Below are 14,543 nucleotides of genomic sequence, written 5' to 3'. Positions count from 1 at the left end.
AGTCTGAGCAGCAGGCTAATTGTCGCTCTGTCGTCATGCATGCATCCTGTATAGGTCAGGAGTCCGGGCCACAATGTGTCTGTGAAATGTGCTACATCACAGTGATTCGACTTGAGGCACCTGTGTTGTAACATTTAAAAAATACACTGGTTGTCCTCACGGTGGCGCTTTAAACACAGGGCAAACTTGTGTTTTGCAACCGTCCAGCTGGTCTTGACTGACCCCTGCTGTAGGTTAGCCAACATGTGACATAAACATTTGCCCATGGTGATAAAATTGCAACTTCTCTCTCTGTGCCCATGGTGGTAAAATTGCAACCTTTCTTTCTGTGGGTGGCTGCTGGTCCAACTGTGATGACAATCAGAGGGATGAAGCATCTTGTTGTCTGGCCAGAGGGGCCCTGCCTCACATGCGGGGGATGCCCTGTTTCCCCTGTCAACTAAAATCTGAGATATGATTTCATAAATTCTGCGTGTTTGACATTTTAATGGTGTATGAGTCGGCTTTTAATTGAGATTCCCAGGAAATGGACCCCAGGAGGAGGAGGTGTTTCCTAGGCAACGACTGATGGGGATCCAAATAAACTATAAACACTTCCTCTTAATTTAGCCCACTGTAGCCTATTGAGAGAAATAAAACACTGAGTCAGTTTTAAGCCTATTGCTGTTTGAGTCACAGCTGCTTGCATTTGAAGGTCTAAAGATGCAGATGCAGGGATGACTTACACTTTCTGGAGTAAAGCAGATTTCAAACATACTGCCTTTTGCGTTACTGATTATGCCTTGCCAAAAGACCAATAGCTTTTCCGTCACCATGAATCATTGATTATTTCACTTTTTGTAGTGGCCATTTGTCAAAAAAATCAAAATCAAACTTAGATCAAACATAGAAACAAAGAGCCACTGACGCACCATGTGCATGTGATTTACATTTGTTCATTTGTTCCTGCATTTCTAATGATTTCCTTCTCTGAAACAAGCAAACAATCAGACAAACAAATAAATCATGGCTCCCACTGGCACCCACCCAGGTGCATGCTGGTCCCATACCTGCCTATCTATCTGTATAACTGCAGGTGCCCAGTGTCAAGCAATTTACAAGCAGAACAAAAACAAGCAAAATAGTAATTAAACAAAAACTATATATGCTGGACAAAGATAATGATAAAAATAAACTTAACAAAATGAAAACACTATCAAATTCAAATCTAAATAAAGCAAACATTTACAATAAAACCAATACTAGCTCACTTATTAGTGGCAAAACAACAACTAAATATTAACAACTAATACTCATACACCCTTAATCATATGATATGGCTCAACAGTGTTACAACACAGTTTGTATCCACCAGTATAACTGATTAATTTTGTAGCAATCACAGCATGATAAATAGAAAGCTATACAGGAAACAGAAATGGGTAAAGGTGGACTAAATGGCTGAATACACAAGTATGCCAAATGGAAAACACACAAAGACAACATCAGGGCTGCCAAGTCATTAAAAGTAATCATAAAGTAGTCTTCACCTGCTGCCAAAATCGAAGCTCAGATCTGCCCATGGTGGCGAGAACAACAGAAATACTACGATTATATTGTGCTTATGAATATAAAAGAATGGTCATAAATGCATACACATATATCTTAAAGTATAAAGTATACTGATGGCAGCCAAGCAGTAGCTGACTCACTCCCCCAGCCATCCTCCAAGTCAGTGTGCAGCATCCACTTGACAAAGACATCCAGCAGCATGAACAATAGACAGGCATCAAGGTGCACAAACAATAATCTTTAATAGTGTTGTCTTTTATTAGCAAGCAGGAAAAGGAAATGCAGACATGAGAAAGCATCAATAATCCTGCATGTCAAAGTGCAAGTAGTACTATAAATGAACAGCTTTGTCAGTGATGTTAGTTTAATATTTTCTTGATAATAAGATTTTACACTGTGTAACCTTGCAGTAAAAACAAAAGCGTGTAATACATTAATTAAACATGATGGTGTTTAACCTGCAGCTGTGCTCCAGGGGAGACTAAAACACCGATCTAGTGTCCACTTGTGTTTATTAATGACCCTTTTTCACACTCACACACACACACTTTGACACACTGACCTACTTTCCCAGTACCCGTGCACATAGTATCTTGTGCTCTCAGCCCACGGGTCACGACGCACACGTACGCACTCACGAACACGCGCACACACACACATTGTTGTAAACAAATAAGTCAAATCAAAGGTAAACTCTTTTTACTACAGTAAACAAAGACGGGAGCATGTTATGTGTCGATGTTTTATTGATGCAGACTCTTCCTCTGCATGTGCATGCTGCTGGTTGGAGATGCAGCAGAGCAGATCCATGTTTTCCCCCGCTCACGTGTACCGGCTGCTCGGCAGCGCCCGTCAAGCTGTCTAAAGCCAAGAGGAGAGCTTATTATGGGAGCTGCTCCTGCTGTCCTATATCAGCGACAGCCAGCATTTCTGCAGTCATCTCCAGCCATGGCTCCGAGTGAACGCTGTCTCCACCACCACCGGCAGAGCACAACACCCAGAGGAAAGTGTGGCTTTTGAGCTGTTCATGTAAGTAACACACGGTGTTTGTTTCTGTGTGTGTTATTGTATGCTCGGATATCTGTGAACGTGTCTATCTGGCGCCACAAGTGGTTTATCTGTTCACTTGAGTTCAGCTCAGTTCAGCTGGTATAGGTTAATAAGAAGTATTTTAATATGAGTTGCACAGATCTTGCTCTTAAATAGGAGTCCACAGAGTCACCAGGGTATCAAGCTTCAAAATATGTTGTTGTTTATTGTTATTTAAATAGGCTGGGCCGACATGTCTGTGAGCAGAGTTTACAAGCTCAGTATTTACTGTTGAAACTTGTAGCTGAAGCCTCAGAGAAGTGAGGATACACATGTTAAACTCTATTTAAAAGACTTCTATAATTAAGCAGGAGTCAGTGATGATTCTTTTAATTTGGAAAAACAGTGTGGTCACATTTCAATAAGGTCTGCAATGCTGTGGAAAAATGAGTCCACCGTTAAAACTTAATGAATGGGTGACATTTCATATGGTGCTTGATGCATGCAATATATAGATTACATCAGTTTATACTGAGTGAAACGTTGCTTTCACTGCTGGGGGGAAATGTCAGTAAAAAAGGATTCAGCATCACTGTTTATTTTTTATTTATTTATTCATTTATTTTGACATGAGTGTGCCATTATTCCACATCCATCAGTATACAGTATTTGACAGGGGTTCTCAGCAGTGGCAGTTTTCATGTTCATGCAGGCAACAGTGGCGTAAGAAAGTTATGACGGGCCCCAGTGCACGCTATCCTGCATGTATTGCCTCAACACAAATAGAGACTTGACGTTAGACAGCATCAGTATATATTATACCCAACAATCATCATTGCATATCTGACCAAAAAAAAAAAAAAATCAATGACAGTAAGAAATTAATCATTTTACTGAATAGTTTTATAGTATATTGATAGATTTTATTGCTCATATAGAAAAAGCATGTAATTTTGCTTTAGATAGATACTATTTTAAAAAAGGAAAAAGAAAAAAACCATGGCACAGATGGGTTAATCTTTTTGAGGACATTTAGCAAATGGCACCATTTTTAATTCTGTAACATACTTCTTTTATCATTCCTCTTTAAACACAGATATATTTCCAAGGTGGCAATCTGATTTATATGCAAAGGCCCACTCTCACTCTCTCTCCATGGGCCCCACTGTCTATATTTTTGCCCCTGGCATGCAAGCTTGCTTAATATGAGTGATGTTTTTGAACTTAGTAGAAATAAAAGAACATGGACGTGAGCAGCTTTCAGTGCACTTTGCATTTTCATTAAAACCAGTGGTAGATTAATAAAGTATAAACTGTATGATAGAGTGAGCAGTTAGTTTAATAAACAATTATTTTTTAAATACCACTGATTTGTTAGAGTCATTACCAGAAAATGGGTTGAAAACGATTTAAAAGGCAGAATATTAAAAACAAACTTTCAGTAAAGATACTCCACAAGTTTTACTGCACCTCGGACATGGGGTCAAAAGCAAGGATTCCAAAAAGGTGGAGATATTTATCCTTATAACCATGCTGTTTAAGAAATGACAGGCAGTGATAATATTGAAAGCCGAAATACCTCTTGATGTCTTGTTATTGAATAACTACACTATTCTATGTGGGCAGGGAGAGAAAAAAGAATTTTACTTTAGGTGAATTTAACAGTCATCCAGCATTTTGCCAGGTTCCAGCCACAAGCTGAGATTGTGGTAACCACTGATACTCTCAGGTTGTACTACTCTATTTAAAACCATCAAAGAAACCATAGTTATGCTGATGCATAGAGGTATTTACTGTTTGCATTTATTGTTGAAGAATTTCTAATCTCACAATGCCACTGTGTGCTGATTTGCTTCAGAATGAAAAGAGGAAGAACAGGTCTCAAATCAAAGTGCCAACACTTCCTCTCCCATGAGGAGAGGGCTAAGAGACAGAAGCGGGGGATGTCCAGCTTCACCCTGACCTCAGCAGAGGACTGGGGTAACCTGCCCCACCACGTCGTCCTGCAAATCTTCCAGCATCTGTCACTGGTAGACCGGGCCAGGGCCTCGTCTGTGTGCCGCGGCTGGAATGACGTCTTTCACACCCCTGATCTGTGGAGGAGGTTTGAGTTTGAGCTCAATCAGTCGGCGACATCCTACCTACGCTCTACTCACCCTGACCTCATTCAGCAGATTATCAAAAAGCACGCCCAGCACCTGCAGTACGTCAGCTTCAAGGTAAGAGCCTTCCCTGCTGTCACCCATTTCTCCTCTCCTTTCACCTCCTCCTCCTCCATTTTCACAACACAGCTGCCTTGGAAACAATATGTGGCCTCGTTAATGAAAACCATCTGCTGCAGAACGGATCGTGACACCTCAGCTGCCTTTGAATTAACACATAGGCTGAGATTATTCTTACAGTACATCTATGTCTTTCCATTGCTTGCTTTTGTGTGTTTTTATAACTGTACCTAAATGGTGAATATCTGCTGGTAAATCAGGTGGACAGCTGCACAGAATCTGCAGAGGCGGCCTGTGACATTCTCTCTCAGCTGGTGAACTGTACCATTAAGACCCTGGGGCTGATTTCCACAGCGCGGCCCAGCTTCATGGATGTGTCTCAGGTAAGAGATTGCCTCTGCTTCATACGCACATCTCAACACGTTCACTGCTGCCCTGTTTGTTGTTATCTCCCTCTTCCTTTATAATCAGTTACTGTGCAGTGATTTTATTTTGGCAAAAATATCCCTGAATTATGCAATTTTTTGCAAAGCTTCTGCATATTTACTTAGTATAAGATGTTCTGGTTTAATCAGCATTGTTTATCCGTCCTCAGGCCCACTTTGTGTCGGCACTGACAGTCGTGTTTGTCAACTCCAAGTCCCTCTCCTCCATCAAGATTGATGATACGCCAGTGGACGACCCGTCCCTGAAGGTGCTGGTTGCCAACAACAGTGACACCCTGAAGTTGCTGAAGATGAGCAGCTGTCCTCATGTCTCCCCAGCAGGTCACTATAGTGTTTTTTTAAAAGGGAATTATCTCGTTTTCTTTTTATTAGTCAGCACAGTAGAGAGTGGGCCAGAAATGGGAAGAGAGAGAAAGGGGAAATGATGTGCAACAAATTTCGCTGACTGGCATAGGCGGATTATGAGACAATGGGCCCCCAGGCACAGACCCACCACCTCTCCTCCACAGGAGCAAGACACACAGACTTTATAGTTGATTAGCCTCTTTTTGCTGTTGTGTTGCATCTCTTTGTAGTCGTTTCACATCTCTCTGTGTTTTTTTGTGTCCCTTTTTCAGATTTTTTTTTTTGTGTCTGTTTTCTTGCCCTTTTTGTAGTGATTTTGAGTCTCTGTAGTTGATTTGTATCGTCATATTGTGTCTTTTTGTGGTTGTTTTGCCCCCTTTTCTTAGTCTTTGTGAGTCTCTTTGTGTCTCTTTACAGCTGTTTTGCATCTCTTACCAATCATTCTGTGTATCTTTGTGGCCAAAGGGCCAAGAGGGGCCCTGAAACTTAGGGACCTTGGGCCTGTGCCTAGTAGGCTTTAAGTACGAGTACAGTTAGTGTATTATATTCTTACACCACCAGGATGTTTGCGACTAACAGACAGAGATCATTAATATATTTTAGTCTGTAATCATATGTCCTGACTTCTCTCTCTGTCTTCAGGTATCTTGTGTGTTGCAGACCAGTGCCATGGACTCAGGGAGCTGGCGTTAAACTACCATCTCCTGAGTGATGAGCTCCTGCTCGCCCTCTCCTCTGAAAAGCACGTCCACTTGGAGCACCTGCGCATTGACGTGGTGAGCGAAAACCCTGGGCAGACGCACTTTCACACCATCAAAAGGAGCAGCTGGGAGGCTTTGGTCCGACACTCACCCAAGGTCAACATCGTGATGTACTTCTTCCTGTATGAGGAGGAGTTTGAGCCCTTCTTCCGCGAGGAGACTCCCGTCACCCACCTGTACTTTGGCCGGGCAGTTAGCAAAGAGATGCTGGGACGCATAGGGCTGAACTGCCCTCGACTGGTGGAGCTGGTGGTGTGCGCCAACGGCCTTCAGCCCTTGGATGAGGAGCTGATCCGCATTGCTGAACGCTGCAAAAACTTGACTGCCATCGGGCTAGGCGAGTGTGAAGTGACCTGCAGTGGCTTTGTGGAGTTTGTGAAGATGTGCGGGGGCAGGCTGACTCAGCTGTCAATCATGGAGGAGGTGTTGATCCCAGACAGCAGCTACAACATGGAGCAGATCCACAGTGAGGTGTCCAAGCACCTCGGTCGTATGTGGTTCCCTGATATGATGCCCACCTGGTAGGCTGATATGAAGCCAGGGTGGAGTACGTGACTTTTATGGACAGTTACTGTATGGATGTGCATCCACAGTTACACATTTTATTGTTGAACTGATGTCTTAGCCTGCAGTGTGATGCTCTCAGATGAGAGACAGTTTCTCTGTCATCAGTGATCTCTCATTTCTAAAGCTTCTAAAGCACTTGTATTTTTACCTGCAGTAAATTTAATTTAAGACTGAAAATGTTTCCCTCTTCAAAACATCTGCAGACTGATTTCTGTCTGACTTTCTTGTGAGCAGTCAGCTTTCTTTCTATGCATCGATACTGTGATGTGAAATCTTAGATGCACTAGGCTCTTTCAGTCTATGAATTGTGGTCTGAAGTTACAGTTGCTCACTGCAACCTTTCAATCAGTATGTGTTAAGGATGTGGGTCTACCATCTGCTGGTTGCTTTTGTTACAAGCATCACACTTTTTTCACAGAATTTATCTTGAACAGCATCTGTGATAATATCATCAGTGAATATTGTTTAATCAATTCCACGTTTTTTTGTGGTGAAATGTTGTTCTTTACTTTATGGCTTCATCCCTCTAAGTCTCAAATCACTTCATCTACTCATCCTTAAAGGGACAGTTCACCTAAAAATCAAAAATACATATTTTTCCTCTTACCTGTAGTGCTATATATCAATCTAGATTGTTTTGGTGTGAGTTGCTGAGTGTTGGAGATATCGGCCGTAGAGATATTTGTCTTCTCTTTAATAAATAGCGAGCAAGCGAGTCACAGCGCAGAAGGAAGCGGGCATCTACTCGTGGACAAGAGGCTTGTGCTCGCTCGATGTAAACATTAATGGCCTCCTCCTCTGGGCTGAGTTGTAACAATAGCTAGCTTAGTGGTAGCAGCAGATACATGGTTCCTTCTTCACAGTGATATGCTTAGCAGGTATAGTTCGGTAAAAAGAAAATAGTTCCTACATGAAACTGCTCACAACTCGGTCTGTGGATTATCTTGAGTAAACAGTTAACAGACATTGCTGTTGAGCTTTTCAAATGTATTTGTTTGGCTCTTTAAGCACCACAAGCTGAGTGCCATCTAGTTCCATTATATTTAAGAGAAGGCAGACATCTCTACAGCCGATATCCCCAACACTCTGCAGCTCACACCAAAACAATCAAACTGATAAATAGCACTACAGGTAAGAGGAAAAATGTGTTTTCTAATTTTAGGTTGAAGTGTCTCTTTAAATAATTTTTTTTCTTCATCTCCCAGGACACAGTTTGAGAAGTCTGAAGTCGGTGCATCCAGCCGTTGATAGAGAGAGCACCAACAATAGTGATACTAAAGCAGCACAGAGAGAACAAGAATTTCAAGTCAAGTCAGTGCAACAGGCACACCTTCATGAAAAACACAATGGGTCTTGTATTCCTTTCTATTTGTGTTTGTGTCAGTAGAGACTTCAATTTATCATCTTAAACCACCACATTTTAATTTGGTATTTCAGCACTGGCTAAGACAGATGAAGGTTAACACACCAGATGTCTTCACTGCGCTCAAAATAGAAGCCTCTAAGTGTTTCCTTTTTTATCGTGATTTTTTTTTTTTTTTTTTTTTTTACCACATGGTGCAAATTTATTTTGTGCAAGATGGTTCTAGTTCCAGATCCGTGCTGTAACACACGCTCTATTAAAGGGACAGTTCACAACAAAATCAAAAAATACGTATTTTTCCCATGTAGTGTTATTTATCAGGCTAGATTGTTTTAGTGTGAGTTGCTGACTATTGGAGATGTCTGCCTTCTCTCAAATATAATATAACTAGATGGCACTCAGCTTGTGGTGCTCAAAGCGCCGAAAAAGCACACTTGAAAAACTCAACAGCAATGTCTCTTTCCAGAAATCATGATCCAGTTACTCAAGATAATCCACAGACCTGTTTGTGAGCGGTTTCATGTGGGAACTATTTTGTTTCTACTGAATAACATCCGCCGACCATATCACCGCGCAGGAGGAAGTATCTACTGCTAGCTCATCTAGTGCCACTGAGCTAGCTAACATTGCATCTTACATTTTGTCACGAGCATGAGACTCTTGTCCGTGAGGAGATGCACACTTCCTTCTGCGCAGTGATACGGTTTGCAGGTGTAGAAAGAGGTAGAAAGAAAAGAAAGAGGTAGAAAGAAAATAGTTCCTGTATGAAACTGTTCACAACAAGGTCTGTGGATTATCTTCAGTAACTGGGTCGTGATTCCTGGAAAGAAACATTCATGGTGAATTTTTCCGACAGATTTTTCTTTGGCGCTTTGAGCACCACGAGCCGAGTGCCATCTAGTTCCATCATATTAGAGAGAAGGCAGACATCTCTACGGTTGTAACTCACACCACAGCAATCAAATTGATAAATAGCACTACAGGTAACAGTAAAAATATGTTATTTTGATTTTGGGGTGAACTGTCCCTTTAAAACCGTTTTAAAAAATGTTCTGTTTTTGTATATTCGTCTGATATATTTACATGTTTGTTATATGTGTGCAGCAGTGATCGAGTTCCTCAGGTCTGGAGGAGCTCTTTTTAATTGTGACTGCTGTGTTTTATTCTCAATAAAACAAAAATAACTTAAATGCGGCGTGTTCTTGTATCTGTAATACGATCAAGCCTCATCTCGGATGTTTCAATGTCTGTTTTTCTGACTTTGTCCTGTTTGACCTTTCTGCAGCTTTTTATTCTCAACGCTAGAGAGCAGCAGTGATCTAACTGGAGGCAGTGGGACCTTATATAAGCAGAGCTGCTACTGTATAATGAAGTATGCCAATGATAACTCAGCCCTTTTTACAAGTGGATTCGGCTTGTGCACACTCCATTTCCATAAAAAAAGCACCAGACTTCGTAGCTTGGGATCCTTTTCTTCTGATTCTTCTGAATTTACCTTTTGGGTTGTTTGATCTCGACGCTGCATCTGACATAATATGACGCACACACACACACACACTTGGATGAACAAAATCTGATCTTTGTTATGTGTAATTACGGCAGATTTAATAGATATATATATATATATATATATAAAAATACACAAAACTTGTCACAGGCCCAGCCTACAGTATAAAAACATTGATTTTTCTTCACAGGCAAATTAAATGAGAAATCTGTAAACCACACACATGTGTTTGCCTCAGTGACAGGATGCATTGTGACTGTTTAGGGTATCTAGGTGAGAGGAATATATTAAACCAGCTAAGCATTTTGTTCTGGAAAAGTGCCACGTTTTGGAGGGGTGGGTGGCATGACTAATTGGGTTACCACTGTGCTCTGAAAACCCATCAGGAAAGTAACAGGCTTATGTGTTCACTATGGCAGCTTGTTATGAGGAGAGTAAGGAGGAGAGGGCCTACATACTTTTCATATCTCATCACCCCAATCGATGATTTGTCACAAGTCAAAGAGGAGGAGTTATGTCTCCCTGATTGCATTTATGTAACAACAGCACCCCCAAAATTATACTGGGATATGTCCGCTTATGAGCCAGTGCAGAGTATTTACAATTTTCTGAATAAATAATTGTCTTATTCCTACAAGTTGCCAGCAAGTGTCTGTTTCTCATGTGTGCACAGGCCTCTGATAGTTTTCACTGATGACATTAAGTGTGAATTCATCCACCATGATATCAGAGGCGGTGGGAGACTGGGGATAAATGTCCGCAGAGGTCTCCAGGGTAGGAGAGGGTGGGGTGGACAGCCTGGAGCGTTTGACCTGCCCCATGCCCCTTAAGCTCCTCCACTCCTTCATCCACTGCTCCCTCGTGGAGGGCTCCAGCCGGTCCAGATGCCTGGCTTGCACAAGCGGGGAGGGGGCGATAGAGTTCCTCAGCACGTGAAACATGTACCTGGGGGAGAGAGTGTGGTGGTGAGAAAGTAGGCCAGTGAAAAATATGCGGCCCTTTGATGTAAATCAGAGCATTCCCTCTAAATATCAGCACTTTCAGACGCATCAGCAACCAGGAGGAAGACCGAGCCCGTGGTGCAGTCGTTCCTGGACTTCACAATTAACATTATTTAATTACATATCAGCCTTGACTGTCTATGCACCGCAGCAACCTCGTAATTACATAGCAGTTTGTGATCTGCACAAGTGAAACACATACTCCAAAATAATGCATGAATAACATCATTTTGAGGTTGATTAGGTTTAAAAAGGGGTGGACACATGGGTGGATTATGAGACAATGGGCCCCTGGGCACAGATATGCAAAAGGCCCCACCACCTCTCCAACATAGGAACAAGACCTTCCTTATATCCTTACATATAGATTGTTGTTTTGTTTCTAATAGCGTGATCTTATCATTCTTATTTTTATCTTTTATACATTTAAAATGCACTGTTGGAGGGAGTCTGTGACCCAAGTTTTTCAATAGCAATGACTGCTCTTGTAATTGTTGTTCATTTGACAATAAATAACCTCGAACATTAAAGACACAAAGACAACAGTGTTTTGTTGTTGTTGTGTTTTTGTGTCTTTGTAATCATTTTGTGTCTCTTGGCAGTTCTTTTGCATCTTTTTGTGGATCAATTGAAGTCTCTTCCTGGTCGGTACATGTTCATTTGAGTAACATTTTGAGTCACATTTTGCAGGTAAAGTTCAGGGGGCCCCTGAAAGTTTGGGTCCCTGGGCCTGTGCCCTGTAGGCCCATTAAGTAATCCATCCATGGGTGGACTACTATTATCCTGTACCTCAGTAAAAGTAGACAACAGTGAAGAAATATTGCAAGAAAAAGTCATACATTAAATTTTACTTGAGTAAAAATACAAAAGTATTTGCATTAAAATACATGTAAATTACTGTAAAGGAAATATACTCATCGTACAAAATGTCCCATTTCAGAATAATATTGGGTGAAAATTACTGGATACATTAATGTGTAAAGGTCGGGCCAGTGTTAATTACTTTATATATTGGCTGGGCACTTTGTTTGTAATAATACATCATACTTTATTTGTTGATTGCATTTTTATTATTAATCAGAATCTGTAAAGTAACTTAAGTTATCAGAGACATGTATTAGCATGCATAGCAGCATTAAATGGGAATACAAATGTCTCTAAATTGTACTTAAGTGCAGTACTTGAGAAAATGTATTTAGTTAATAAACATAAATTTCTCAAACATTTTTTTGTTTCTTTTTCCTTTATTTATGTTGGCACCACTCAGATTTATTTTGGGATAAGCTCTAGACTACAATATCCTCAGTTTATGTTAAATAGAAATATGACTGCAAACTGCTTAAATGGCATAGAGACTGCTCCAACTTTTAGTTTTGTATTGAGTTAAAAAAAAAAAAAAAGTCAATTTATCGATTATTTAATTTGCACTTATTGTGACTGCTTCCCTCCTGTTTTCACTCACAGTGGGGTTATGTAATGTCTTTGGGTTTTGGACAGCTGGTTGGACATATTTTCTGACATTTTAAGTACAAAATAATGAACTAATTGAAAAAGAGTTAGTTGCAGCCCTAATTATATGAGGTCAACTTGAAAGGGCCATTGAGGCACCCAGTGATCATACAAGTTCAAAGCAAACTTCAATTTAACATCCTCCTGACTGAATTACCGGAACAGCTGCATATGCTGCTTTTTAATAAGTACAATACATGATTAGACATTTCATTATGCATATGTTTGTTCCTTGTTTTAGTTCCAGTGGATGTCAATGGGAAAATTATTGACATTTTCCCCTTTTTTAGGGAGAAGATGAGGAAAATGAGATGGACGGCCACAATCTGCAGCTTATATGCTTTTCAGTGAGCAAAGCAGAAAGAATTCAAACAAGCACATAAAAAAAGCTACTCTGTCACAATGACAAGGGCACATTAAATTCCCCTCCCGCCCCTCTGTGTGACAGACGCAGGGAGGATAACAGTGATGGTACCTGGGCAGCAGAGCCACCACTGTGGTGATGATGCAGAGAAGGTAGAACATGGGGTCAGCCATCTGGCTCTGGAGGATCCAATACGGGTTGGATGGAGGGTTGCAGGTGATGCAGATGGCGCTGTAGGCAAGCGTCACAATGAAGTACAATGCCACACTGCCAAGCATGATTAGCCAGTGAACCACCGTCTGCAGGACAGATGCATAAAACCGCAATTAGATACATCGATGACAACCAATCAGTCACAAACTGTCTGTTAGTTATCAGTTTTTATTGTCTTAAACTAAAAATACAGTGGATTAATGTCAAAAATGCTACGTTACCAGCTTCTAGATGCTACAGTTCACAAATAATTGTTTGGTAGTTTTAGATGCATGCTGATTATTGCATCATAAGAGTTTTGGCTTACTAGGAGTATATACTGTGATGATATCTAGATATAGATATCCATCAGTTCGCACTCACCCAGGCTTTGATCTCTATTGACAGATGCAGCAGGATGGTAAATAAAGAAATTGTGTTCAAAGGAGTCCCAAAGGTAAAAATATCAATGTCTGAATCCTGGTAAGCCTGCAGGGGAGAAAACACATGTAGTCAAATTTTAGGGAAAAAGCATTAAACTGGTAAAATACCTGGTAACTGAGAGGACGCATCATGACTGATGCAACTTAGCACAATGTTTAATAAAAGACAGAATCCAAATGTTTCTCTCACCAGGTATGGGATAAAGAAGCACACCAGGCTCTGATAGAAGGCATCAAGGATGGAAACCCAGAAGGTTGCAAACGTGTACGTCTAAACAAGCAAACACACATTTAGATACACCCCAAAATTACATAAACTAGTTGAGCAATGCATTTACTCAAGAGCCAACTTGTTCAGGAGTGTCACTGACCCCTGCACCCTGTCCCGTCCTGTACAGTTCAGGAACACCCAGCAGCATCTCTGCAGAGAGGTCTCTGTCCATTATCCCAAACATGATGGGCGGTGCAGAGGTGAAGAAGAGGTTGAAGAAAATCATCAGCCAGTAGTCGATCATGGCCGTGCCAGAGAAGCCGCAGAAGAACTGATACCAGAACAGCAGGTTCACGTAGGCCTGGGGAGCACATTAAACAGTCTAAGATATGATGGCAAGATGTTGATTCAGACAGCAGAGCTCTCTGATGTAGATACTCACCACATTCTTATAGAAGAAGTAAATGATCATGTGCGCCAGCCGGGTGTAGCACCAGTGTCCGTGAACCAGGAGAAGTTTTTTCAGGTGTTTGAAGCGAGATATAGCGAAATCACTGGCCATGACCGCCTGCAGATGACAAAGAGTTTTGGACAGTGAGAGCAGAAGAAGACACAAACAACATTTTCAAAGCTAAAGACCTCAGCTCAGACCTGCATGCCTTCCTGACCGGATATCCCGATGCCGATATCAGCTGCTTGGATCATGTTCACATCATTTGCTCCATCACCTGAAGCCACAGGGTGAATATCAGTTTGTTGCAGTTAAAAATGTATAAAAATCCACTGATTTTGTGAGTCTTGATAAATTAAAACAAATAAAACACATTTATTTGGGATTTTATGTGAGTTTAATGTAAGACACCCTGCATTTTTTATATTTATAAGCATATACCACGCCAGTTTCTCAATTAAAGGGCCAGTGTGTAAAATGGGTTGAAAACAGGGACATCAGTGGTCAAATTCTAGATTGCAGGGCTCACTCGCTCACCCCTCCCGTCGGGTAAATGACGGCGGCCTCGTAGGGACAAAAAG

The 14,543-nt window shown here is 41.2% G+C and overlaps 2 protein-coding genes across 2 annotated transcripts in view; one reads left to right on the top strand and one right to left on the bottom strand.

The window, feature by feature from the left end:
• The first annotated feature begins 2,313 nt into the window (after positions 1-2,313).
• fbxl3l (F-box and leucine-rich repeat protein 3, like) lies at positions 2,314-9,427 on the top strand. The gene is made up of 5 exons (XM_050042213.1): positions 2,314-2,580; positions 4,439-4,799; positions 5,063-5,185; positions 5,398-5,569; positions 6,236-9,427. The coding sequence occupies exons 2-5, from the start codon at positions 4,440-4,442 to the stop codon at positions 6,877-6,879; spliced, it is 1,299 nt and encodes a 432-aa protein (XP_049898170.1). The 5' UTR covers positions 2,314-2,580; position 4,439; the 3' UTR covers positions 6,880-9,427.
• Positions 9,428-9,882: 455 nt separating this feature from the next.
• atp10b (ATPase phospholipid transporting 10B) overlaps positions 9,883-14,543 on the bottom strand; it is a 26,734-nt gene continuing 22,073 nt past the window's right edge. Inside the window, exons 15-21 of the mRNA XM_050043202.1 lie at positions 14,163-14,239; positions 13,954-14,079; positions 13,672-13,872; positions 13,491-13,571; positions 13,242-13,346; positions 12,777-12,964; positions 9,883-10,736 (exon numbers count right to left, since the gene is read on the bottom strand). Of these exons, the coding sequence (XP_049899159.1) occupies positions 10,451-10,736; positions 12,777-12,964; positions 13,242-13,346; positions 13,491-13,571; positions 13,672-13,872; positions 13,954-14,079; positions 14,163-14,239 (1,064 nt within the window). The 3' untranslated portion in view covers positions 9,883-10,450. The remainder of the gene's footprint in view (positions 10,737-12,776; positions 12,965-13,241; positions 13,347-13,490; positions 13,572-13,671; positions 13,873-13,953; positions 14,080-14,162; positions 14,240-14,543) is intronic.

The sequence above is a fragment of the Epinephelus moara genome, chromosome 4, assembly GCF_006386435.1.
Source record: "Epinephelus moara isolate mb chromosome 4, YSFRI_EMoa_1.0, whole genome shotgun sequence".
NCBI classification, from domain to species: domain Eukaryota; kingdom Metazoa; phylum Chordata; class Actinopteri; order Perciformes; family Serranidae; genus Epinephelus; species Epinephelus moara.
This window is presented reverse-complemented; position numbering and strand designations above follow the sequence as displayed.

Excerpts from the sequence above, each read along its gene's own strand:
- fbxl3l (XM_050042213.1), top strand. The coding sequence starts at position 4,440 with ATGAAAAGAGGAAGAACAGGTCTCAAATCAAAGTGCCAACACTTCCTC. Across the intron at positions 4,800-5,062 it reads TGCAGTACGTCAGCTTCAAG|GTGGACAGCTGCACAGAATC; the intron begins GTAAGAGCCTTC and ends CTGGTAAATCAG. Across the intron at positions 5,186-5,397 it reads GCTTCATGGATGTGTCTCAG|GCCCACTTTGTGTCGGCACT; the intron begins GTAAGAGATTGC and ends ATCCGTCCTCAG.